Source organism: Corticium candelabrum, chromosome 4, assembly GCF_963422355.1.
Source record: "Corticium candelabrum chromosome 4, ooCorCand1.1, whole genome shotgun sequence".
NCBI classification, from domain to species: Eukaryota; Metazoa; Porifera; class Homoscleromorpha; order Homosclerophorida; family Plakinidae; genus Corticium; species Corticium candelabrum.
In genome coordinates, this window is record NC_085088.1 from 1,810,949 (window position 1) to 1,838,666 (window position 27,718).

The following is a 27,718-nucleotide window of genomic DNA, read 5'->3' on the forward strand; positions in this document are numbered from 1 at the left end:
ACTTTAATTGTAACAGTGAAGTCGGTGGAGCGAGATGGATTTCCGCTGTCTGTAGAGCGAATTAGAAGATCGTAGGAAGAGGTTTTCTCGTAGTTGAGTAGACAGCTACTTCCACCAGACGCTAGACACTTGCTGTTGTCAACATTCACCTACAATAAATGGGCAAGATAGGAAACAGAACGTACGATATATACATACATATATATATATATATATATATATATATATATATATATATATATATATATATATATTCTTCTTCTATGCAAACTACCCCAAACTGCCCCAGACTACCCCAAACTACCCTACCCACCCAGTCCCTAAACATAACTACATTACAGTAACAGGAAAATCCAACAAGTCATCAAAGTCCAGGTTCAGTCTACTACACACACACACACACACACACACACACACACACACACACACACACACACACACACACACACACACACACACACACACACACACACACACACACACACACACACACACACACACACAAATATATAACTTTATTATTGCAGATAACAACTACCTGTCCCCTGCCAAAGTTGGCAAATCCCAAAAGTCAAACTCAGTGTCAAATTGCAAACTAGTGCAAATCATACGTGCGTTAAACTGAAATAAGCGAACTGAAAGCTGTTGCAGTAAGTTACTGACTGCCCTACTAAAACTTATTCTGCTCTTTGCTGTGGTCTTGGACGCGATAACCTTCAAAGTGGCAAGACTGGAAGACGTCCACAAACCAAAAGACTCCACTATTATTGGGTAGAAGTAAGCTCCTGCCGCATTGACTTCGCTGTCGTGTCGATGGTCTTTCTCTTCTTCACCAGCCATTGCAGCGGCTCCAGCAGAAATGGCGGATTTAGCGACATACGCCGGCTGCATGGTGTTTCTTATCGAAACGTCGAAATAACCTGGTCGTCCATCAGCGAAATCTGGATGAAAGATATCTCCAGGGCGACTATTGCTGTCTGGACCACAACGTTGCTCGAGCTGAGCGCCTTCGTTATCCACTAGTAATGCGTGATATATGATGTCCCTCAGTGCATCGTGGCGTTTAGAACGTAAAGAACCGTGACCACATCCAAGAAGATGGTCGCCAAAGCAATCAATTACACGCCGTATTGATTGTGAAGGAGAAATAATCGGAATTCCAAGCCATAGCTTCAGAGCAACTGTAAATTCATGCGGAGCCATGGATAGGCCTAACTTAACGTTTGGAATGGCCCGTAACCATGTTGCAGCATGAACTGACGACTCTGTGTTGAGACGTGCCTTGTCTCGGAGACTGCTTGTGTCTTTAAGGGTGGAGAGCAATATATATATATATATATATACGTTTCATCGAGTCAAACGCCTATACTTTTGCACACTAATCAAATAGCTGAAAGCTAAAGCCAAAGTCGTTATTAAAATTACTTTAAATGTATGTCTACCTGATCCCACTGTGTCTGTCGGTATATGTTTATTTTCTTAAGCTTGTACACGTGTGTTGATAGTGTATAGCCAGTGACATCATAAGCGTAGGAACCAGGGGCACTGGGGGTACGTGCCCCTCACCTTGTCCACTTTAATGTTGTTTTTGTTTTTGTTGTGTAGCATGCATATATATAATTAATTAATTAATAATACATTTAGCCTTGTTTGCAGAGCCACGCCCTCTTAGGTAAGTGTGCCCCCTCAACCAAATCTAGAATCCTACGCCTATGAGCAAGTGTTATAAGAACTGAACAAGGACAACATACCTTTAACTTTTCTCCATTTACAGCAAAGATATTGCCTGGTGACTTGATCAGTTTGTATGTGTGCGTCTGACTTGTTTCAGGATCATTGCTAGTCAAAGTTCCAACGACAGTACCTTTAGCGCTGTTTTCATCCACATACAGCACAGTTGGCTACCACAATAAATACACAATAAATACACAATAAATGTCTCAAGAAAGCATGCATTGCAGCCATCATACAGAAAGCGCAGTAGGAGCTTCGTTGACGTTGTTTACGCGAATAGTAAATTTCTTATCGACGTACAGTCCTCCGGAATCTTTACTTCGAACGACAATCGCGTACCTTGAAACCGATGGCATGTAATTCACATATACATGCAATGATGTCTGTTGAACCACTTACTGATTAGGCGAAGTCTCGAAATCTGCTCGGAATTTGACGACCAGTGAGCTTCCACTCAGTGCAAACTTACCACCCGCGTTGTCCACGAGATCGTAAGTGTGCGTGTCGCTCGAATCAGGATCCGATGTAGACACACTGGCAATGACACTACCAGACGCCGTATTCTCGTCGAATGAAGTAGCGGACAGTAAGACCTATATAAACAAAAAGTTTGAAAAGTGATGTTAGAGATAGTTGTCCTTACAATACAATAGACGTACACTAGTAGGTTGTTGATTCACTCTTCTACAGTAAGCGGTGTTGTAAGCAGTCCATATCCCGGATGACTGACAAAGTATGACGGATGGTCCATTCTTGAGTTGGTAACCATTCTTGCACGTCAGCGTACACGTAGACTCGTAGGTGGTAGCGGAACAAGAAAAACTCGGATACAGACAAGAAGTAGAATACGTCGTTCCGCTAGGACAATACTTCACAGATGGAGAGCCACATGAGACAGCAGAACAACCGCCACTGCCCAGATTATAACCCGTATGACAAGAACACACGCCATCTTTACAAACGTGATCACAACCACCATTAACCTGACCACACGTCGCCGTCTCCTAACAAAAAATCCGTACATATCTTGAACACAACTTAATTTGCTAATTATACTAACCGTCATAGAGCCACAAGATTTGCCTGAACAGATCCTTGGATTTTTCACCGTAGCTTCTCTGATCTTCGTTCCAACGCTGCATTTCGAGCTGCAACTGCCCCAATTTCCCCACTCTAGTTTACAGTCTTGACTTGAGGAGTAGTCTTTACAATCAACGGTCTCGTAGACGCTCGGACACGAACCACCACATATGGCCGACTTTGTGATTTGTCGAGACCGAAACTTTGTCCCTTTGCCGCACGCGTTACTACAGGCTGACCAGGCTGACCACGCTCCGTGTGTGCAATCTGTGGGAGATACTCCGTTACAAGTACGGATCTCCTGCAAGCTTCCGCATGTGCCACCACAGGATGCGGCCGTAGTCTCAGTTCGTTGACGAGTCCTAAAATGGATATTCAGATCAGTCCCAAACACTAAACTCGTTTCGGTCCTGTTCTCGTGCAGACTTGCTTTATAACATTAGGACTGACGTGCGCGACCACGCGCCGACCGCTTTTGGTGTAGCTGCCAGCATGTGGTCGCACACATGGTGTCCGTGCTGTAAAGCAAGTAAGTTTAATTAAGAACAGAACTGGATACAATCGTAGCTTACTGAACACCCGATCCGCACGTTGCCGAGCAACTGCTCCACTGTCCCCAATTGGAAGTGACACAGTTAGTAAGGCAGCAGCGAGTACAACTGCGAGTACGAGACAATGCCGGACAGGCAGCTCCGCCACACACACGACCTTCATCGACAGTGCGGGTACTAGTCTTAGTGCCGGTTCCGCAATGTCCGCTGTTTGGTATGCAATCACCCCACGACGACCAGGCACTGACCTATCGAGGAGGTAAGTTACATTAATCAAGTCTATCGCTATTATTTCAGTGATCGATGTAAACACCTTGCAATCTCGATCTGCTTGTCCAGTGCAAGACTTCTTTTCTATAAGTTGAGAGCACGGGATGCCACCACACGATGCTGCTGTTTGTACAGTTCGCTCCCTCAAAGCGTGTCCCGTACCACACGTCACAGAACAACTCCACGAACTCCACGCACTCACCTACTCACCAACAACTCTCAGTTTCTCAATTTTAGCGCAATGATTATAAAAATACCTGACAATGTTGTGGACAACAGCCAAGATTGCAACCTTCCGACTCTTGTTCGTCTGTACAATCTTTCCCACCACACAGTACCGGAATGTCGACCACCTTTTTTCTTGTCCGAGTACCTGTACCACCACAGAGAACCTTTCCTGTACAATGCGACCAATCACCCCATTTTCCGAGTTGACAGTCTACCGGACAGCACACCCCTGTGTCACACGTTTCAGTTTTTAGCATATCACTAGGACAAACTGTTCCTTGACACTCGTCCCATCTAATTTAGATAAAAATATACTTGTTACGTCAGTAATTTATATAAATACAAATAGAGTACGTTTTGACAAATCGACTGATGGTTCTTACTGACTTTCCACACCCGTCACACGATGACCAAGCAGTCCAGTCTGATACTACGCAGCTAAATTGACAGCAAAATAATTAGATGTACAGTACAAACGTATAGCTCCGACCCTTGCATGCATTTCATTATTCTTGCACGCATCATCACTTTGTAAGCACATTAAACAGCAGAGAAACTTAGAGTGATACGTTGCCCGCTATAATCCGCAGCAAAAGTTTATTGCAAAACAATCTAGCAATACTACACAACTATATACTCCCTTTAGCCAGTTGGTATCCGATGTTAAACAAAAAAGTGATTGTACGTGTAAACCACCACTCGTTGATTTTATATTTAGAGCATTCAACAAAAAAGTAGTGTGGGTGATGGAATAATCTCAGTTCGCTCATCGCATACAATTTCATCTTGAACAACACAAATAATCTGACACCACCAGCATGCATGTTAAAACCTCTGACTATAGCTTTGACTACAGTACCCATCCCGACACCAATAGGTTCGGTCATCGATAGGTATATACAATGGATAGGTTTTGAGTTTGCTCTACAAACAACTTGGTCTCGTCATTTCTACGTTCTAGAAAAACGTGTTCGAGATTGTTGCAGACGTTTCACCGTCCGAGCGGGCACCAATTCACTGGCTCAAAACAGAGTCGAGAAAGTCAAATGTAAGAATTAACATAATCCTATTAACTTGTTAATTAACCGGTTGCCGAAAGACGACAAATTGCTTGTCTAGTAGAAGATGGACACCCTAATCACTTGGGTCAGAGGTCTGAGCTAGAAGCAACATGTATGCAACATAGCTGCTAAAAGCAAATTTACTTGGTTGCCTACCAACACTTTCTTCCTGTACCAAAACGTCGTCTGTAAATGATATCGGGCAAGTGCACGTGCCTGCATACATGCATTCTTCGGATCCTTCGCTCATTGCTCATCTAAACGCGTTATAGGCACGATCGCAGCTAAAAACACGCATATGTGCTCAGTTGGCCGGAAAGCTTGCTATTTCTTGTTTACAAACGTAGTCTAGAGTTCGACTGCATGATCATTTCATCATCTCCCACTTACAAAGACAAACGCACTCACGCGTTGTCACTCATACAATTACCAATCTGAATACACAACGCACGAGCGTTAGCCCTTACTCTTACGGACAGACCAGCATCATCGTATAGATGCTTTAAAGCAGCCAAACCGTAGTGCTATAGTTTAACGCGACTGTACTATATATATTCGGCGCGTTTCGATTACCCAAAGCTCTGCACGTAGCCCATTATTTAAGAGGCACGAGGCAATCCATGCACGACACGAGCCTGTCGCGCAACACAATAAGAACGAAATTTCAAAAACTCTTTCTTGGCATTGCCTGCTAAACAGTAGACATGCGAGCCACTTACTGGACAACTCCACTGCTGCAAGTACTAGACTCAATCAAAGAATAATAGCAGGTTCCTCCGTTCGCCTCGATAACTGTCTTAGATCGAACACGAGATTTAGTTCCGTATCCACACGTTACCGAACACGGTCCCCAGTCTTCCCATTCACCAACTTGGCAGTTGACAGGAGATGGCGGTGGCTTTCGCCGCCTCCCCCATAACCAACTCTGTGCTAAACCATTGAGTAGAAATACAAAAACAACAATTCTAATCCACAGTGGCAACAAAGCCATTGCGGAAGCAAAGCGACTGGTCGAGTGAACGATTGGTGTTCAATGCTAGGAGCGATTACAGGGGAGTGAAATACGGGGGCATGCAGCAGCCTATCACTACAATCTTATCAACGCTGCAGGTCAATCCGCAGTCCGTACCATGCACAGGCTACATATAGAATGTAGATAACAAATGTATGATACGACGAGACAATCACGCAAACAAAATCGACGTAGATTGTATACATGAAGTCCTTATCTGTAATTACGTAAACAACAAATGTCTGCTTCCAATGTTGGTTACCGTTAGGAATTCCTATGATTCTACACATCTAGCATAGACATTTAGATCATAGAGAATCTCTATACACCAAATTAAGCTGTTAGCCACGCCTAGATAGACAACACAGCATTTTTCATCTGGCAACATCTATAGGACAAGCTGCTTGTGTAAAGAAAATAGCCATAAGATTATTCGTACTCTTAATAATAGGATCGTTCTAGGCTTCTGTAATCTACTGTAACATGAACAATGTTTGTCAATCTAAACTGTAAACAAGTAGTGCAGCTGCATGTCTATCTATCTATGGTTCATGAAATTGCAAACAAACAGGCAGCAACAGAATAATGAATGAACAAGCAACAGCTACAATCTAGAAGATACGCACTACAAGCAAAGCGTAATGAAGAAGCAAAACACGCAGTAACCATTAGACAGTACGGATACTAATTAACCGTGATTTCCCTTTCTGTAATGTTGTAACCTCTTGTTGTCAATACCAAACAATGCCTTGCATGCAAAAACATGTAAATGACACGCTCTATGCGTACCGTCCAAGGTACGGAATGGGTATTTAAATTTGGTGGAGATCCGATGTGCCGCGTTCAGGAGAAATTCACGCGCGAGTGGAGGAGAGTTCGATTGGCAAAAAATCGTGTCGTCCCAAGACAACTGACAACTCTGGAAAACACTCGCCATTTTGGAGATACGCTTCACATACGGACGGACAGACACGGACACACGCACGCACGCACGCACACACACACACACACACACACACACACACACACACACGCGCGCGCACACACACACACACACACACACACACACACACACACACAAACGCACAAACGCGCACACACGCACAAGCGCACGCGTGCACGGCTCTCCTTTATATCTATCAACACGCGGCAACCACATCTACGACACGAGCCTGCCGCAACATAAATCAACACGAAATCGCCTTTCTGCATGGCATTAAAAGTACATACTAGACATACGAGCAACTTACTTAACAACCCCACTGCTGCAACTACTAGACTCAAACAACGATAAATGGCAGAATCCTCCATGCGCCTCCACACGTGTTTTAACTCGAATACGAACTTTGGTTCCATAACCACACGTCACCGAACACGGTCCCCATTCTTCCCAATCACCAACTTTGCAGCTGACAGGAGAAGGAGGCCTACTCCCCCAAGGTCAAAACCAACTGTGTGTTAGTCCACACAGAAAGAACATAACAACTATTCTAATTCGCAGTAGAAAGAAAGCCATAGCGGGAATAGAGAAATCGCATGAGCGAGCAAGCGAATAGTGGAAAGTGAAATGCGGGAGCAACAGAATATATCACTACAAGCTCATCAACGCTTCGGGTAAAGTGAGACGTCATCTATACAGCCCGCTGCAGACTCACTTTGAATCTCAATCCAACCATAACCAAATATATGACAACGAGACGATACTATACCACAAACCAAACGCTGTATTACATGAACGTCGCTCCGTAAAGCAAAATATACAGTGTACAGCCTTGACTATCGTTTTACTATAATTCTACATGTGATGGTCACATCTTACAAACCAAGCGACGTTTACGAAGTATACGTACCTAGGTAAGTACACAGCGAATCTCTAAAACACCGTGAACAAACCGCTGAAAGCGCAGTACGTTAGAACAAAACCATAAAGAAACTTTAGCTAACCACACGCATGCATAAGCGTAAAAGCCACGGGAGCCACAAGGACCATGACCTCCCCACAATCAGCATTGTCATTATACATAATAGGTCATCGCGAGACGAGCTACAAGTGAAAGAAAACGAGGAGCTCCAACAACGGCAATCAGATTAGGCCTCCCAACCTGGATGCCATTCCTACGTCTCTGATGTCACACAACATTTCCATCTGGCAACATGTAGAAGACAGTACACAAGTTGCATGTGCAAACGATACACATAAGAGACAATGATGATACATATGCATACATACTGTTATTCATAGGATCAACAATACAACTGATGAGCGTATCTGTTATATACCAGTAGATGACCAGCAAAATGCAAACCAGAAATCAAGACATCGATACAAAGAGTCAAAACCCAAAAAGCACAAAAGGAAATCACAAAACAGCATAGAGAAGTCCACACAGACCGGAATCCTAACAGCCAAGATCATTCGGATTATCATAAATCGCTTCTGTAGCGGTAGATGATTGGTAGATCGGATTTGCAATTACTCCGTCATCTTCGCTTTTATCCGGGTCACAATACATAGGATTGTGTGACACATCAACATCAGCACGTTTATATGCAGGATTATTGTACGTTCCTACACCGTCATCAAAGTCAGGTGTGAACAAAGGGTTTGCAACACCCGACATGGCATCGGATCGTTCATAATCTTCGCCTTCCTCGTCGTCGCCGTCATAAAACAGAGGATTATCTACACAGTGATCGCCTTCATTGTATACCTCACCACCTACTGGTGAATATTCAGCTCTCCTCAGCATCAAGTTCTTCTTAGCTCTGTGACTGCGATAAAGCAGTGCCAAAGCTACAACCACAACCATGAATAGCACACAGCTCACGACAGGCCAGATGATATCCTTCGAACTGGTATTCTTGCTGCCCACTGCTGGTGCCACTTTTGGACAATCAAGGCAAGGAATAGGCGGAGATTGGTGATTCGGAGCAGTTGCCGACTTCTCCACGGCAGCACAAATAAGATCACTGTGATCCAATGACGTCGAGTTGAGACAATTCTGGTTTAAGCCCTCGATCACGCTATAGGGACCGACCGCTTTGTCATTGACCATCACCACAAAGTGAATGGCCGCGCTGCCATCCGGTTGCGTAGAAACACCCGTGATGTAGACAGAAGAGACGGGAACGTCATAGTTGGTGATATCGCCGTCGTCGTCCGCCGGTATGTTGACATACAGATCGTTCAACAAATACCGTTCCCAATCCGTCTTAAACGAACGGCTACTCGCATTTACTCCGGGAGGTAACAAAATAGTGACAATGTTATCATCTGCCACACACACATACCGAGAGTCACCACTATAAGAGTTGTCATCACCGCCATTGGTGCTCACACTGGTAATTGTGATGGGCTGAATTGCAACCGGTGGACCAGTTGCATCCTCTCCCACATCTTGCTTTTCAACAACTGCAGCATTGACCGACTTAGGAATACAGTTCTTCTGTCGACACAAGCCAGGCTGCTCGCAGACGTCGACCGGAAACGAACATCGATCACCGACCCAATAATCCGGACAATCACACTTGTAGTCATCCACGCCGTCCACACAAGTGCCGCCGCCGCACAGTGCCGCTGCGCAGTCGTCGATGTCGACGTCGCACGCGACGCCAGTGTATCCGTCGTCGCACACGCAAGTATAACCGTTCACCCCGTCCACACACTGTCCTCCGACGCACGGATTCGACGCGCACTCGTTGATCTCACGACTGCAGTCAAAGTCGGTGAATCCGGGCAGACAAGTGCACGAGTAGTTGGCGATCTCGTCTGTACAGTTGCCGTAGTTGCACACAGAAGTGACACCAAACGGCGCCGACGCGGCAGCGCATTCGTCGATCTCGCTGCACGTCCGTCCATCACCACTGTATCCGTCGTCGCATTCACAGCGACTCTCGTTGGACGATAGTCGGTAGCAAAGAGCGTTTTCGTCACAGTCGGCGGTGCCGACGGCGCACGGATCGCTGCGAAGAACGTCGACGGTAATCAGCGTCAACGACGACGCCGGCGGATTTCCGTCGTCCGTCGCTTCGATTTCCACCAGATACGACGACCGAGACTCGTAGCTGATACTGTCGTTGAGATAGAGATAAGTGGAATTCTCGACGTCAAGTAAGTAAAACTGAGTAAAATTGGTGAAACCGTCGACGTCTAGAATGCGGTATCTAATAATCTGGCCGTCTTCTGGATTGCTCGACGTCAACTCTGCGATCAAGTCTCCTCTCGAGGCGTTCTCGTATACACCCAGGGTGTCCAACACAATGACCGGGGGTTCGTTAATATTAACGACTGTGATGGTAAACGTCTGATTGTACGTCGACGGCGGGTAACCGTCGTCGGATACCGCGATGGTAACGTTAACGTGCGGATCGTCGAGCGTCTCGAAGTCCAACACGAGCGGACGGGTGACGACGAGCTGACGGCGTGAATTATCGACCGTAAAACCAAACGACATCTCTCCGACCACGACGTACGTGTGCGTCTGTCCGATATCTTCGTCCGCGACCGAAACGTCCAAAATGGGCGTGTCGACGGGAATGTCTTCGCGTACCGTCAGAGACCCGGTCAGCACGATAGCCGTAATCGGGTCGTTGACGTCCAGCACCCGGATGTCGATCGAGTGCTCGACGGCAAGCGGCGGATAGCCGGAGTCGACGCACTCGATGTTGATCCAAATGTTCGCATCCGTTTCGTAGTCGATGTCCGCATCATCGCGAGACACGAATATTTCCGGTATTGTGTCGTTGTTGTCGACGAGAGTAAAGTATTGCGTGCCGTTCAGCAGCTTGCAGTGATGCGTCTGGTCAAAGTCTTCGTCGATGACGGTCAGATTGGCGACCCACGTGCCGGCCGGACTGTTCTCTTCGATCTCGTCTCTACTGTACGATACGATGCTCGACGGCGGCTCGTTTACGTCCAACACGGACACAACGACGTCGCGCTAGTGTATACGGTTCAATAATTGCTACTAATTTAGTATACTTGAAATCCTAAATTAACGACCTACCTGGTAGGTGAGTTGAGGAGAACCGTTGTCGGTGGTCATGATTACTATAGTGTATGTCGACTCCTTCTCGTAGTCCAGATCGGTACCACTAGCAACCACAAGGTGATTACCGTCAATTGCAAAGAGACCTAAAAACGAACATTTCATGAGTGCTTAGAGCATCGCAGGAAAGTCTGTCGCCATGCCAGTTGATTACCTGGAACTCCATCTTGTGGGATGATACTGTAAACGTGGGACTGAAATCGGTCTTCATCGATCGTGTACAGATTGCCGACGACCGTACCGCTGGGAGAGTTCTCATCCACACCGCTGCTGTTGAGACCCACATAGGTGGGTTGATCGTTAATATCAATAATGTGTATTTCAATCTTCTGGCTTGTGTTTTTAGGAGGCAGACCGTCGTCGATTGCTATCAAGTGGAACACGTACAGTGATCGGTTCTCAGAATCAAACGAAATCGTGGACACGACGTCGGTGCCGTTCAGTGCGAATGGCACCAGACTGCCTTCTTCGATCATGAATGTCACGTTCTGCACCCAACTCTGTTCGTTGTCTGGATCCACACTTGTTGCTATGCCAACCAGAGAGCCGGGATCCTCGTTTTCATCGATGGTGTAAGATGTTAGGCCGACCTGAGACGGGGCCTCGTTCGTATTGAGCACTTGGATTGTAAACTGTGACTCGACATACATTTGAGGATGACCATCATCATAGCATCGAACCTAACCAGATATTAAGAATTCGGAAAATTCTTACTATCTTATCGACAAACATACTGACCCCAACATAGTAAAATTCTTCTTGCTCATAATCCAAAGTTGCTTGGCTTACGACAAGAGTGAGATTGTTTAGAACCTAAAGTACCACACAATACCATTCACTCTCTACATTTACGCACACTGCATGTACTAGTTTATAACAATCGTGTAGTCTGTCCTACCTTGAAAGGCTGATTGTCCGCGTCGAGTACAACGCAGTGATGTGTCTGGATTAAAACAAGTTCGTTGTCTGGATCGGTGACAGTCAGATAACCAATCTTGCTATTGACGGCGCTTCCTTCGACGATCTATAACAGAAGAAAAGATCACAACATGACCACATCTTCTAGCATACTGTAATAGATATACCTCATTTCCACTCAATGTGAGGTTGCTTGGTGCCTCGTTGACGTTCAAGACATTGACGGTGACCGTTCCAGTAAACGAGTACGACGGTGTACCCGAATCCGTGGTCACAACTTGTAGCGTGTACGCAGAAATTGCTTCGTAATTCAACGATTCCTTTGCGCCGACTGCTAGTTCTCCGGTTGCCGCATCAAGACTGAAAACGGTCACCAAGTCTGCCCTAACGTGCTGCATATCAAGTCTAAACAAAAAACACTTGAAACACGTGTCTGTGGGCAGGGAAAACGATGGTCAAACCCTGCAGAAACTGCTACGATTCTGTACACGTGACTCTGCCCGTAATCCTCGTCGATTGTCTGTAGTTGTCCGGCAAACGTGCCCGCGACGCTGTTCTCTGGTACAGACGCTGTACCGGCCACGTTAACGGCCGAAGGTGGATCATTGACGTCCGTCACGTTCACCTAAAAATTGAAATTGTAAGCAAAAGGTTTGGACATTCTGGAAAGAGCACGTTACCTGAAACGTTTCTGATATCGATAGACCACCGGGGTCTGTCGTGCGAACTGTCACTTGCCATGACTGTTGTGCCTCGTAGTTAAGGCTCCGAACTGTCTCCAGCTTATTGCCATTGATCACAAACGGAAAACGGGGTTGACTAGTTAACAACGTGTACGTAAAGTTCTATGAAAACAATAAAAGATCGTTTCAAAATTAGCAAATTAAATGATGATAAAGAATTGCTACCTGACGAAGAGTAAATTCATTATCCGGGTCTGTGGTAGTAAATACGGCCAATGCCTGTGGTGATGAGTTCTCAGCGATCACGCCTCCTGTCATTGTCAAGCCGGTGGGAATTTCGTTGACGTCCACAACAGTGATAACAAGCAGCTCATCTCGGTATAGCTGCGGACTCCCGGTATCAATACAACGTACCACAATCGCCAAAGTATCGTTTGACTCATAGTTGATGTCTGACTCGGCAACCTGTACACAATCAAATATTTGCAACAATTTCCAGAAATTCTCTCATTGCGCTTGCTCTACCTTCACTATGTTGTTGTCTACAGTAAATCGGCCAACGGAGGTCTGTATAGCAGAGCAGTTGTGGGTTTGCCACACACCCTTAGGTCCAGAGTTGTCAGGATCGGATATTTTCAGTGATCCAACCACAGTCTGACTTGGAGAGTTTTCACGAATCTATCGGAAAGAGCCAAGATAATCAATTACACACACACACACACACACACACACACACACACACACACACACACACACACACACACACACACACACACACACACACACACACACACACACACACATGCATGGATACACAACACAGCACACTTGTAGTATTAAAGACATGTGACAACACATGAAAACCCACGTGGGTCATCACCTGTGAGTTGCTGATCTCAATGAGCGATGGTGGCTCATTGACATCAAGCACCGTAATTACATACGTTTCATCAATAAACAGTGCTGGTGTGCCATCATCAGTAGATCGTACAGTAATGTTGTACTCCCATTGAGACTCATAGTCCAAGTTGGCAGTCGATGATGTAAACAGTCGATCATTCTTTATCACAAAGCGACCACCAGCATCGTCCACTAATGTGTAAACGTGACTGTGAGTGGCATCTTGATCTTCTGTTGTAAGCAGACCAATCACCACATTGTTCAGATTTTCTTTGACCTTTCTTCCCTTCAGTTCAACGTCCTGCAAAAACACAAACATGACACCATTCAGACTGCTCCCCACACATTTGACTTACATGTGGAACGTCATTAATGTCAATTATGTCTATATCGAATCGCTGAGCACGGAAAAGACCTTCCTTGTCAGATACTCGAATTTCCACATAGTGCTTCTCCTTCCCTTCATAATTGAGTGGCCCCACAACCACTAGAGTTGTGGAACAGTAGGTATTTATGCCCTAAAATCACACAATCCAAACAGACATACATAATTGTGCCTTCATACAGTGTGTGTGTGTGTGTGTGTGTGTGTGTGTGTGTGTGTGTGTGTGTGTGTGTGTGTGTGTGTGTGTGTGTGTGTGTGACTGTGTTTGTGTGTGTGTGTGTGTGTGTGTGTGTGTGCGTGTGTGTGTGTGTGTGTGTGTGACTGTGTTTGTGTGTGTGTGTGTGTGTGTGTTTGTGTGTGTGTGTGTGTGTGTGTGTGTGTGTGTGTGTGTGTGTGTGTGTGTGTGTGTGTGTGTGTGTGTGTGTGTGTGTCACACTTCCTACCTTCTTATTCTGTAGTGTCCTGCAATGGAAGTCTGCAGAATCTCCGAGAGCAAACATGCCGTTAGCATCATCATCAAGTCGAAAAGTAAGCGTCTCATTTGCATCATAATCAAGTGCCTCAATCGTACCAACAACAGTAGCTTTAGGAGAGTTCTCTTCCACACGAGGCAAGTTATCATTAAACGAAAGTTGTCCATCAGTGTCTGTAAAACTGATGCTAATGGGTGGCTCATTGACATTCTGGACTTCTACAGTAAACCGTTTGGTAACCTAACAAAAGCATCAGGTCACATTTCAGTCACAACACAAATGTCATCCAAACCTGTAGACGTGGACTTCCATTATCTGTCGCCACAACGACAACCGAGTGTGCCTTCTGTGTTTCGTAGTTAGCCGACCTGGCTTTCTGCAGCTCGTTGTTAACAATCTTAAACATACCATTATCGTCATCACTCAATGTATAAGTCGTTGTTTGTCCGGTGTCTTCCTCCGTAGAAGACAAGTTACCAACAACTGTACCGGCAGGCATGTTCTCTAGCACTTCATTGTGTGACAGGTCCAGATTGCGTAGTCGATCATTTACATCCTGAATGTGTATGGTAATCGCAAAATCCACATACAAAGCTGGAGATCCGCTGTCAGTCGCACGAACAGTGATCACGTGTCGATCGCTGTCCTCAAAGTTCAGAACACACTCTTTGCCCCCCAAAGCCAAACATCGAGTGTTTGGAAGCTTAACCTAATAGCAACATAGTAGCAAACTAATTGGAATGAAGTCACAAAGAATCTGTAAAGTGGGGCACCTTCACTACATTGCCGTCCACCTTAAATCTACCATTAGCGCTGTCTACAATCCGGTAGGAAAATGTCTGCCACACTTTGTGTGAATTATCTGGGTCTGATGTCGTCAGTGATCCGACAACGGTATTGATTGGACTGTTCTCTTTCACCTGCAATAGTCTCAACATGAAACCTCCTCCACTTGGTTTGTAATACAATATTCTGTGCTTACCAAATCACTGCTGATGTGAACAGCCGTTGGCTTTTCGTTGACATCCAGAACTTTGATGGTAAATGATTTGGTTTTTGAGAGAGGAGGCGCACCGCTGTCTGTTGACATAACGCGTATTGTGTACTGCTGTGCAGCCTCGTAGTTCAGATTGGCCTTAGCCGAGACTTTCACCTCTCGACCAACTATGACAAAGCGACCAGCTGCACTGTCGAGTAACTTGTACGTGTGAGTTTGAGTCGTGTCATCGTCTGTGGAAACCAGCTCACCGACAACAGCATTGTTGTCATTTTCACGAACTTGTGGACTACCCGACGCCAATTGAATGTCCTACATGCATGAAAACAATCTCCCAGTCAACATATTGTCATACAAGTAAGCACAACAGCAAACAGCCACTCCAGTTAATTAACAAAGCTGCAAATGTGAAATACAGAAATAATTTTCAAAAATTAATAAACAGACACAAAGGAAGAACAATAGATACGGACAACAAATGGATGTTAAAGCAATCTCTTGCACTACTCCACAATAAATGACGGATAAATCTACTTACCCGAGGAGGATCATTAACATCCAGGACAGAGATAGTAAACTTTGTTGCAACAAAGAGACCACCTGAGTCTGTCGCACGAACGATGAGAGTGTGACGGTTTGTATATTCGTGGTTCAAAGTCCCAGCCACATAAATCTTGGCAGTGCAGACTGTGTTGATTCCCTGTACAAGAAAGATAAGAGCAGAAGAGTTTATCATGCTACCACAATAAGAAAGCAATAAAAGTACAATCAACAAAGAAAAGCTTGTCATAGACTTTGTTGGGTTTACTTGTCATCAGATTTATAGCAATAAAATGTTGAGTAAAAATATAAAATTTGACCAAACGATAAATATGACTGACTGTTGGTGGACTACTTGCAGAACAAGAACATTTTGTTATTCTGCAACTGAAAACGCTGTAGTTGTCTGTCATGGTTCACTGAACCCAAAGCAAACACACAGAACAAAAAGGAAGTAACAAGAAGCCAACTATCATTTAGAAGACATAGAGTACATGCGAGGAGCAATAAATATGCTCAATGAGCCACATTCCATAAAATTGTGCATTAGCTAACCATTACATAAGACTAACCGTAATTTTGCTGGTGGAACTGCAAACGACTGCGGACGCACTGGATATGCTGAAACGACCACCATCGTCATCATCCAGTGTCATCGTCAACTTCTGGTTCTTATCTTCATCGTGAACTTCGACAGTCCCAACCACTGTGCCCAGTGCCTCGTTTTCATTCACTTTAGGAAAGTTGTCTGTAAATGTCTGTTTGCTGTTAGTATCTTTAAAAACTATTGAAACAGGAGGTTCGTTGACATTCAAAACTTCGATTACAAAGTCCTTAGATATCTGTGTGATAAACGAGTTTAAGTAATGTTACAGTAAAATGTACCTAAAATGTTACCGAAAGAGGAGATTTGCCATTGTCGGTCACTTTCACCGTCACCAAATGTTTGGTTTTAGTTTCATAATCAGCAGACGAGGCTTTTAACAATTGATTGTCTTTCAAGTAAAACTTGCCCTTGTCACTATTGGTGAGGGTATACGTCAACTTCTGTCCACTGTCTTCCTCGGATGCATTCAAACGCCCGACAAGAGTGCCTTTGGGACTGTTCTCTTTTACTTTGAAATTGTCAATAGTCAGACTGCGAGGCTTGTCATTGACATTATTGAGAAAAACAGTAATAGCAAAATCCTTTTGCAGTGGCGGAGTTCCACTGTCAGTAGAGCGAATTACCAATCGATGAGTCTTCGACTTCTCATAGTTCAGTTTACATTCTGCACCTCCAAATGTTAAGCATTTAGTATTGCTTACAGCCACCTACACACAAATATAGAAAATTTGTTCAACAAGCCACTAACCAAATAAATAACGTGCCTTCAAAATTCCCTTGTCAAGTTTGAATCGACCCTGTGCACTATCTAGGAGAGTATACGTGTGCGTCTGAACGGGAGTCTTGATCTGTCTTGGTCTTTCGTTATCCGGATCAGTTGTCTGTAGATTTCCTACAGTAGTATCAATGCCACTGTTTTCGTCCACTTTTGTCGATGCCAGCCACACAAGAGTAGGTGCCTCGTTGACATCCGTTATCTGCACCGTAAATGCCTTGTCGACATAGAGAGGAGGTGTACCGGTGTCTGTTGATCGTACAACAATGCTAAGTTGACCGGTTGCCTCGTAGTTGAGATTAGCATTGGTGGCAGTCAACAGCTTGCTGCCTGATATTACAAACCGTCCACCGGCTGAATTCACTAACAAATACTTGTGGCTGTTAGCAGGATCGTCATCAGTCGTACTGAACTCTCCAATTAGTGCATTGTTCTTGTTCTCTTCTATCGAAATCTGGTTCCCAGAAAATGAAATATCCTTAAACAAACACATAGACAGTAATACAAATAAAATCACAGCCGACAATGTACACAAATACCCTTGGCCGGTCATTGACATCTACAACAGTCACTGATATCTTGCTCGTCTTAAATAAGCCATGCTGGTCGGTCACTCGAACCACGACGGTATGTAAAGCATCCTTCTCGTGATTCAATGTGCCAGCAACAATAACAGAAACCGTGCATTTTGTATTAACATTCTACACAACATATCATCATGACTAACCAACTTTCTATAAAAAATCAATACTACACGCTCACCACTTTTGTACTAGTAGTGCACGTTGCTTTCTTCGTATCTAGAGAAAACCGACCACCAGCCGTATCATCAAGTTTAAACTTGAGCGTTTGGGTTAAGTCAGGATCGTGAGCTTCCAGTGTGCCTACAACCGTGCCCTTGACGGAATTCTCTTTGACACGAGGCTTGTTGTCAGCAAATGACAACTGACCACCGACTGACGTAAAGTCAATAGAAACGGGTGCCTCATTCACATTCAATACTTCAATCGTGAACACCTTGGAGAGCTACAAAATAGTGTATACATGAACAAGCATGTACCGTATAACATCAACACAGTGTTCGAAATTTTATGGCAGACGTAGTTGTCACCTTGGCAACCTCACAAAAAATTTACGTCGTCAAGGAGTTTAGGACTTACACATGTAAATATATTTCATAAATATCAAACAATGATACTGATTGTTCTGGTAAGTAAACGATATCCCAGGACCCCAGAGGCACCGCCTCCAGCTCGACCTGAGCAATTTCACTATTCTACTCTACGGCATAAAAACAATAATTCACTGGGTCCATCATAACTTGAGTGACTCTAGTCGTAAAGATGGCAACCTTACTGGAATAATCGGTCGTCACATGAAGTCGGTGAGTCGTCAAATGGCAACGTGACGACCACTTTTTCGAACACTAAGACAACAAACCTTTAATGTTGGCTTTCCGCTGTCTGTCACAACGACAGTAAGTTTGTAACTGTGTGTTGTCTCGTAGTCAATACCGGATGATGCCTTGCGGACCACCTGATTGCCTTTACTTATTTCAAATCGACCTCCGGCATTATCAGTGAGTGTATACGTCAATGTCTGACCCCGATCTTCATCTGTAGACGACAATGTACCAATAACGGTGCCAGCCGGTTTGTCTTCCCGTAATGTGTATCCCGACAGATGCAGATTTCGGGGCTGATCGTTGACATCACCAACAGTTATAGTAAGAGTAAAGTCTTTGTACAATTGAGGTTTCCCGTTGTCCGTGCTTCGAACAACGATGTTATGACTGCTGCTGGCTTCATAGTTTAGTAAACACTGCCTACCACCCTCAGCCAAACATCGAGAATTGGAAACAGCGACCTAGAGATGACACAAGTAAAACAGCCACCAACTCCATCATAGATAGAGATAGTACATATAATAACTAAACAAACACACCTTAATGTCTCTACCACTAAGAACAAAACGACCACCAGCAGAATCCATCAGCTTGTACGCATGTTTCTGAGATGATTCCGGATCAACGGTTGTCAGTGACCCAACGAAGGTGCCTTTGGCAGCATTTTCGTCAACACTCGACTTCGAAAGCTTACAGACAAAACACCTCTATCATTTACAGATAAGAAATTTACAAATTTCAAGTATACCGTGACTTTTACTGGAGCTTCATTCAAATTGTTGACAGACACAGTGAATGTGTCATCACGATACAGACCTCCTTTGTCGGTACTACGCACCTTAATAGAATACCTAAACATTGCAATTATTTAATTATATAAGAAATGCATTATGTGCTAATATATTTCAGTATATATATAATTTCTTTAAATTTTTACACACATACACGTGTGTGAAACATTAATATATACTAAGTGAGCAAGTCCCAAAGTCACTACAAGAATGCAGTTGCATACAACTGTGCATTAGACGAGCATTAAATATGTTTATTTATTACAAGTCATTGTTTGTCTTCTATTACTCAAACAGATATCAAGACGATTGGCACCAATCTTCCTTAGTTCCTAGCAGTAGGGATGGCTGTATTCCACATCATAGTGATGTTGTCCGTCTCCACAAGACTATCAGGATGATGCCGGTACCATCTGCTCTCCACTGGAACCCCAAAATGACGACAAATGTCACAGTGGATAATGCAGGCCACCTGATTGTGTCGATCAGTGTAGTCCATCAGTGCCAAGGCACTACAGTCTGCCACAATGTGGTCAACTGTTTCAAGGCCTACACTGCACAAGCAGCAAGTGGGACTGACATCTCAATGCAGAATGTTGTGCTCATAATACCGAGTCCGAACAGTTTGGTCTTGTTTATTTATTTATTTATTTATATTTATCTATTTATTTTTTTTTATTTATATTTATTGATATTTATTTACATTTATTTATTTGTACTTATTTATATTTATTTAAATATATTTATATATATATATATATATATATATATATATATATATATATATTTATTTATTTTTATTTATATTTATATATATTATATATATTTATTTATATTTATTTATATTTATTTACATTTATATATATATTTATTTATATTTATTTATATTTATTTATATTTATTTATATTTATATTTATTTATATTTATTTTTATTTATTTATTTGTATTTATCTTTATTTATTTATGTTTATTTATATTTATATATATTTATTTATTTATCTTATTTTTATTTATTTATTTTTATTTATTTTTATTTTTTAATTTTTTAATTTATTTTATTTATATTTTTTATTAATTAATTAATCCGGTAGCCGAAAGAAACCTAATGATTACGTCATTGATCTTTGATTCTTACAGGTGAGGCTGTGTTTCGTAATCTGGTGAAAACGAAATCTTGAGTATGTTGCCACTGAGCGTAAATTTGCCGCCAGCATCGGACAGCAGCGCGTACACGTGACTATCGCTCGGATTCGGATCTGACGTCGACAGAGAGCCGACGACTGTTCCAACAGCAATGTTCTCGTTCACAGTGTTGCTTGAGAGAGACACCTAAACACAAACAATTAGAGATAGCACACCAACCTTACACCGTACAGTACCGGGTAGGTTATACAGGGTAAATGTCTAACTTCCGTATGTGGACGAGTGATCGGTACACATGTGCAGTACCGTCTCATGCGAAAGGAACTGTGGAGGCCAACAGGCCATGCTTCCACTAATTTTTCTGCCTCAATGCATTACTCTCTAATGCAATAAACTATATAAATGTTTGGTTCTCCAAACTTCGAAAACAAAATTCCTACGCCTACGCATTAGAAACTACGAACGTGTATATCCTAAATACAGTCATCATGGAAAGATTTTGTACTAAAGTCGTTGCCAAGTACGCCTGCGTATATTCTGGTAGTAATTTTTAGCAACTATTTAACATTTTTGTTTTCAGGATTGATTGGACTAGACCGTCTAATACCATCAGTACGTATACTAACGCACAGCAGTCATAAACATTTAATATCAACTATTATTTCTATACAGTAATTCTATGTACTTACTTTAGAAGGAGGCTCGTTTTTCCTACGACAATAGGCTGTAGTATACGGTGTCCACGTGCCCGATGACAAACAAATGATCGTTGACGGTCCATCTTTCAGCTCGTATCCCGTCGCACAACCGACCGTGCACGTCTTCTGGTAGGTGAGAGCACTACAAGAAAACGCCGGATACTTGCACGTCGTGCCGTACTTGGTACCGCTGGGACAATATTTGACCGTCGGCGTTCCACACGAACGCGCCTGGCACGTCTTCTTGTCCGACTTGAGAAGATAGCCGGAATGACAAGAACACGAGCCGCTCGAACATAACTGTTGACAGCCTCCATTTGTCTGACCACAAGATCGACTGTCCTATATGATAAAAAACGCGGTCACTTTCTGGTTTACTGTAGGACACGGTCGCTTACAGTAAGCACGGGACAGGCTCTGCCAGTACAAGCAGCTTGTTGTGAAACAGTTCGGTATCGATACTGCCGTCCTACTCCGCAGTTTTGTGTGCAGGAACCGAAATTGCCCCACGAGTTTACCTAATCATGATGCAAAGTTTATGCATGAAAGACGGTCTTAGATGACTCTGTATACTTTGCAATCTTTGCTTGATGTGTAGGACGTGCAGGAACGTGTTTGTGAAAGACTCTGACAAGATCCGCCACACTTTGCTTTCACGGTCACTCGTCGAGAGCGAGTTTGCGATCCCTTTCCACACAGATTGCTGCACGTAGTCCATCCGGACCATCCAGACACCTGTCGTGTATTTAAAATGTGTTTGACGCTTCAGAGAACGCTTAGTGACGTCTCACCTGACATGGCACTACGTTTGTTTCAAAGCACGACTTTGCTTCTGAGGTACTAGGGCAAGAGCTGCCACCGCAACTAGCACTCTTCGTTATCGAACGCGAACGGTACCTTTCCAGAACAATCACATTGTTTGAAAGATACACTAGAGGCTAGGCTTGCAAAGTGGTGGTGGTGGTGGTGGTTATGGTGGCGATGTGTGTGTGTGTGTGTGTGTGTGTGTGTGTGTGTGTGTGTGTGTGTGTGTGTGTGTGTGTGTGTGTGTGTGTGTGTGTGTGTGTGTGTGTGTGTGTGTGTGTGTGTGTGTGTGTGTGTGTGTGTGTGTGTGTGTGTGTGTGTGTGTGTGTGTGTTACCTTAAGCCATTTCCACAGACTGCCGAGCAAGATCCCCAGCCGCCCCAAGAGCCAACTACCGTACAATATTCACGCTGTTGACAGTCTTTTACAACATGATCAAAATAGAGCGATACCTTGACAATTTACGGGGCAACACCCAGCGTAACAGGTTTTTGCTTGAGACGAAGCTGGACAATTGCTTCCTCTACATAGCTTCGTGATCTTCACACTCCTGTATCTGTACTGTATGCCACTACCGCAGCGACCGTTGTTCGGCTGGCACGAACCGTAGCCGTTCCACGAGTTTACCTACAAACACGCCAAAAGAACTCGCGCAGCCGACGGGAGCATAACAACTTGCGTTTGCAGACCTGACAATTGCGGTTGACGTATCGAGAACAAAATTGGGAATCTCTAGTGGCCGGGCAACTACTTCCACCGCAGCTCGGTTGTCTCAGAATAGAGCGCGACCTACTTCTGTGGCCACTGCCACACGAACTGCTGCAGATACTCCAGCCGGACCAACCCGACACGGCGCAGTTAGAGCGACAGCAGCCTGCCCTGTTGCAAAAACGGTTACTATATGTTGTCGACTCCGACTTCAGCGAGTCGGAGACAGCGACCATCTACTCACCTACAACCTTGCGATTGTAACAAACTGCCGCAGTTTCGTCCTCCGCACTGACTCTGCCGGCTATAGAACAACGACAATTCAATCACAATTCGACGGTCGGAAGCTCCGGATGCGACTAACCTGACGCTCCTCGTACGGTACCGAGTACCGTAAGATCCGCAGGAGCCGCTACACGATCCCCAGCTGCCCCAGTTGTTTGCTATCAGAACAGACAACAACCGTACATCACAACACTACAAATTTACTTGAAAAACATCATACCGTTGCAGTTGACGGCACAACAGCGACCGGTGGCGCACCCTCTCGTCATCTGTCGATAATTTGAGCAGCGGCTGCCTCCACAAGATGCACTTCTATAAACAAGAGCGTAAAGATGAGTAAACTATGACTATACAATTCAATAATTACTATAATTATAAAACATTGCGATTTTACCTTGCCACAGTGCGATAGCGGTGCTGACTGGAGATTCCGCATCCGCTACAGGCAGTCCATCTGCTCCAATTGTTCAACGCACAACTACATAGAGAGCATTCGATGAACGTTTTTAAATGTCATCACAAGATCGGTATGTTTTGCCGTTTTGAAAGTTAAGTTGACAGAAGCATTGTGAGGTGGGCGAGTATGCGTGTGTCTAGTAGTGTAAACAAACAGAGCGGTGTGACACGCGTCATAGAACGTTGATCTACGGTCACTACGCGTGTCATGTAAACTTAGCATGAGATCGTGTTTCTGTATTGTACACAACCAAAAAAATTGACTAAAATATGGAAAACAAAATGAACGCGTTACAATATGGATGGACGGTTCTCGGCGAATGTCCGTCTTTCAAGGCTCCACCGGCGTAGCGTGGTGCTCAAGTTGGTGGGCTGTCAATGACACTGGAAAGCCACGCCTATTTTTTACGTTTTACTTGCACGGTATGAACGTCCATTGCCAGGACAGTGTGATGGATTAATCTCACTGTTTGGTAACCTGAGGGAAACATGGCGCTTTTACTTGACACGCAAACATTGCAGAGGCTGTAGCCTCTCCCAGCTCCACCCGACGCTAAGCCAGTGTTCAGGCAGACATGTTTGAAGACAAATTCGATCGAGGGATATATCAGGACGGTGCGTGACCAATGTGCGAATCTTGCTTATGGTGATACTGCCACTAGAGCAGCTTGTGTGCAGCCTACGGCTACGGTACATGATCTCAAATTCTGTCTACAACGGATCCAGCTAAACTTTCGAGTAACACTAGAACACTAAAAATTAGTGCTAACTAGTGGGTAAATAAATGATCAACAAACAATCCTTTTAAAGATTATTGCAAATATTTTTTGCTGACTGGAAAGCCGTGATTATCTATTGCAGATCTTTGTTTGCTAGCAGAAGAGCCAACAACTGACATATCAATTAGTGGGCGGTGACGTACCGATTAGTGGGCGGTAGCCGGTACTCAATCCGTACCAGGGGAACGCCTGCCGAGAATGCTTTTGATGAGATTATCAATCGCGATTAACCGTAATACATCGATTGTCTTCCTAATTGAATTTTGTCGTTTCTATTTGTCGTCATCCGTCTGTAAACAGACTTAGTTTTATGTCGTGATCATCTAACTATTAAAGACTGCAAATCGTCTGTGAAAGATCTAGACTTATTAATTAAAAGCTAGAAAACATGCAAAATTTTTAGAGTCACTAGACGTTGTATTGGCCATAGATCACGACCATGCACACCCACCTATTCGCGGTCATGACTGTAGAGCGCGCAGCTATACTCCAGAGTGATATATACAAACAGGCAGCTAGAGTTGACTTGACAGCAGCAGAGTGTATTGCAATTTACTATTGTTGTGTTCGTGTACACGTTTTGTGCATTGCAAGCACTCCACGTGACACCAATCTTTACCAACGAGTTCGTCTACCGACATCTTGTGTGTGTGTGTGTGTGTGTGTGTGTGTGTGTGTGTGTGTGTGTGTGTGTGTGTGTGAGTGTGTGTGTGTGTGTGTGTGTGTGTGTGTGTGTGTGAGTGTGTGTGTGTGTGTGTGCATGTGTGTGCGTGTGTGTGTGTGTGTGTGTGTGTGTGTGTGTGTGTGTGAGTGTGTGTGTGTGTGTGTGTGTGTGTGTGTGTGTGTGAGTGTGTGTGTGTGTGTGTGTGTGCATGTGTGTGTGTGTGTGTGTGTGTGTGTGTGTGTGTGTGTGTGTGTGTGTGTGTGTGTGTGTGTGTGTGTGTGTGTGTGTGTGTGTATGCCCACGATCTTCTCACCAGCATAACTTTCTGCTCCAGCTGCATGCTCTAGTGCTCGCTGTTGCGTGTCAAGCGATGCTTGTTTTCTCACAGCTGTACACGCGTACGTAGTAGTGAGCTGCAAATTCGGGTATGCGAAACAGCGTAACATCTTGACGGTCAACATTACGAGAACAAGAGCTCTTGGGATGAACTTGTGTGCATGACTATACAAATGTGCTTCCTAATGATCGAGCCTTCAGCGCTGTTAGGCATTGTTGTATCTTTTGACGTCACATAGAGCTACAACATACGACCTAAAAACTTCCGTCAGCGAGACGTCGACTGCTGTGTAGATCTCTCAAGGGCAACTAGAATGTCTAGACACGCGAATTGCCGGATTGCATTTCGGTGCCAAAGTTTTGTTTAAGCTATGTTTTGCCTTTTAGTTTAATTAATTAAGGACTCTCTGTACTGAAGCAAAGACTGTATGTCCTGAAGCGCACAGACTAGGTCACGTGCGAGAGAAAGTATGGAATGTAGAACGAAAAGCATGTAAACGCTAGTAAGTGACACTAGGTAGCATAGATAGTGACGACTGCCAGCTCACTTGACTCGACAACATGGTCCATTGCACGATGTATACTCTAGATTGTTGTTGAGATTGCAAGATCCTCCGCAGCTAGCAGAACGATACTTGGACCGGTAGCGATATCGGTAGCCACGCTTACCACATCTCGCATTGCAACGCGACCACGATGACCAGTTATTGACTGCACAGTTGGTCCTAGTGCAACTGCGTCTCCTCCTCCTTCTCCTCCGACGCCATCCGTCGCTTTCGCTGAAGAGAAAGCAGACGAATAGGGCAAGAAGCAAAATGCCAGTTAGCCGACTGAGCTGCATTCGAGATGTGTTGCTAGCAAAACGAATTAAAGAACGAAAGTCGTAGATATTTATCCGAAGAGCGAGACACCGATACGCAGCCCACAAGACAATACACGTGATGCGGTCCCTCGAGCATTCATTCACACACAAACCTGTTAGTGGATCTCAATAACAGACAACCAAACAGATAACTGAAAGATGAACTCGTGGTAGTACAATCAACTCCTCTCTCTCTCTCTCTCTCTCTCTCTCTCTCTCTCTCTCTCTCTCTCTCTCTCTCTCCAAAACAGATGTACTAAAGAGGACGCTCGAATTTAGAGAAGAGCAACTCCGTGCCATTCATTACCATGTAGTTCACGATCTACAGTCATTTTCGAATTTTGTTAAATCTATCATTAGATACCCAGAGTATCACCTTCTATATAAAAACTTTAATTCAACATCAATTCCTGCCTGCTACAGACGCCGAGAGTTAGAGAAAATAGAAAATATGAAGAGAGAGAAAGGGGGAGGGAGAGAGAGAGGGAGGGAGGGAGGGAGGGAGGGAGGGAGGGAGGGAGGGAGAGAGAGAGGGAGGGAGGAGGGAGGGAGGGAGGAAGGGAGGGAGGAGGGAGGGAGGGAGGGATGGAGGGAGGGAGGGAGGAGGGAGGGAGGGAGGGAGGGAGGAAGAAGGTAGGGAGGGAGGAAGGGAGGGAGGAGGGAGGGAGGGAGGGAGGGAGGAAGGGAGGGAGGAGGTAGGGAGGGAGGAAGGGAGGGAGGAGGGAGGGAGGGAGGGAGGGAGGAAGGGAGGGAGGGAGGGAGGGAGGAAGGGAGGGAGGGAGGGAGGGAGAGAGGAAGGGAGGGAGGGAGGGAGGGAGGAGGAAGGGAGGGAGGGAGGAGGGAGGGAGGGAGGAAGGGAAGGAGGGAGGGAGGAGGGATGGAGGGAGGGAGGGAGGGAGGGAAGAGGGAGAGAGGGAGGAAGGGAGGGAGGGAGGGAGGGAGGGAGGGAGGAAGGGAGGGAGGGAGGGAGGGAGGAGGGAGGGAGGGAGGGAGGGAGGGAGAGTGATAGGAGTTGAGCACGCTTCGTTTACTTCAATCAAATTTTCAGTCACTGGAGGATGAAGCAAATTGACGGATACTTTCTTGAAAGGTTAGCTTCGTTAACAGCTGAAAAGGACAATTCTTCGTATGCCACGACAATTAATTGGATTCGCTGCCGTCTGAGATTTGCTCTCCTCAGACCCGCCATCATGTGCATCACGGGTTCCAGGATGAAAAGACAGAGGAAAACGACGACATTCTGCAGAGAGTCGTTTGTAATTTACAGGGGACATAACTTCAAGACTTTACATAGAGTCTTCTGACATTTCGTTACAGTTAGCTAACCGCGTTCTTTTTAAATTGTAGTTTATGCCTATCGTATTCATTGAAACTACATACAACAACATACTACTATTACTACTAAACGGCTTTACTTTAATTAATATTTGTTACTTTATGTTAGTGTACTGTAGTATTTTTGCATGTGCATATAGTTTATCTTGTTAATTTGTATTTGTATATATTATTCTAGAGTACCTAGAA

The 27,718-nt window shown here is 44.5% G+C and overlaps 1 protein-coding gene across 1 annotated transcript; it reads right to left on the minus strand.

Moving 5' to 3' along the window:
* Positions 1 to 8,135: 8,135 nt before the first annotated feature.
* Positions 8,136 to 26,231, minus strand: LOC134177982 (protocadherin Fat 4-like). Its single transcript, XM_062644761.1, has 38 exons — positions 25,881 to 26,231; positions 23,492 to 23,575; positions 23,318 to 23,409; positions 23,177 to 23,255; positions 23,064 to 23,116; positions 22,898 to 22,983; positions 22,557 to 22,731; positions 22,441 to 22,495; positions 22,092 to 22,197; positions 21,874 to 22,035; positions 21,699 to 21,818; positions 21,292 to 21,642; positions 20,595 to 20,788; positions 19,416 to 19,518; positions 19,207 to 19,356; positions 18,703 to 19,128; positions 18,025 to 18,288; positions 17,802 to 17,963; positions 17,252 to 17,740; positions 16,778 to 17,194; positions 16,453 to 16,722; positions 15,879 to 16,040; positions 15,326 to 15,652; positions 15,117 to 15,263; positions 14,636 to 15,052; positions 14,314 to 14,583; positions 13,842 to 14,003; positions 13,466 to 13,786; positions 13,111 to 13,263; positions 12,811 to 13,050; positions 12,583 to 12,747; positions 12,364 to 12,527; positions 12,070 to 12,307; positions 11,883 to 12,008; positions 11,723 to 11,797; positions 11,139 to 11,664; positions 10,943 to 11,070; positions 8,136 to 10,876 (listed from the first exon to the last, which is right to left on the minus strand). Exons 1-38 carry the CDS (start codon positions 26,171 to 26,173, stop codon positions 8,336 to 8,338), a joined length of 10,293 nt encoding a protein of 3,430 aa, XP_062500745.1. The 5' UTR covers positions 26,174 to 26,231; the 3' UTR covers positions 8,136 to 8,335.
* Between the last annotated feature and the right edge of the window lie 1,487 nt (positions 26,232 to 27,718).

What these genes read in the sequence shown, in the direction of transcription:
- LOC134177982 (XM_062644761.1), bottom strand. Translation starts at nt 26,173, where the DNA reads ATGCAGCTCAGTCGGCTAACTGGCATTTTGCTTCTTGCCCTATTCGTC. An exon ending in CAGTTTGTTACAATCGCAAG is followed by an intron (nt 22,984 to 23,063) that starts GTTGTAGGTGAG and finishes TTTTTGCAACAG; the next exon opens with GGCAGGCTGCTGTCGCTCTA. An exon ending in CGGACAATCAGCCTTTCAAG is followed by an intron (nt 11,798 to 11,882) that starts GTAGGACAGACT and finishes GTGGTACTTTAG; the next exon opens with GTTCTAAACAATCTCACTCT.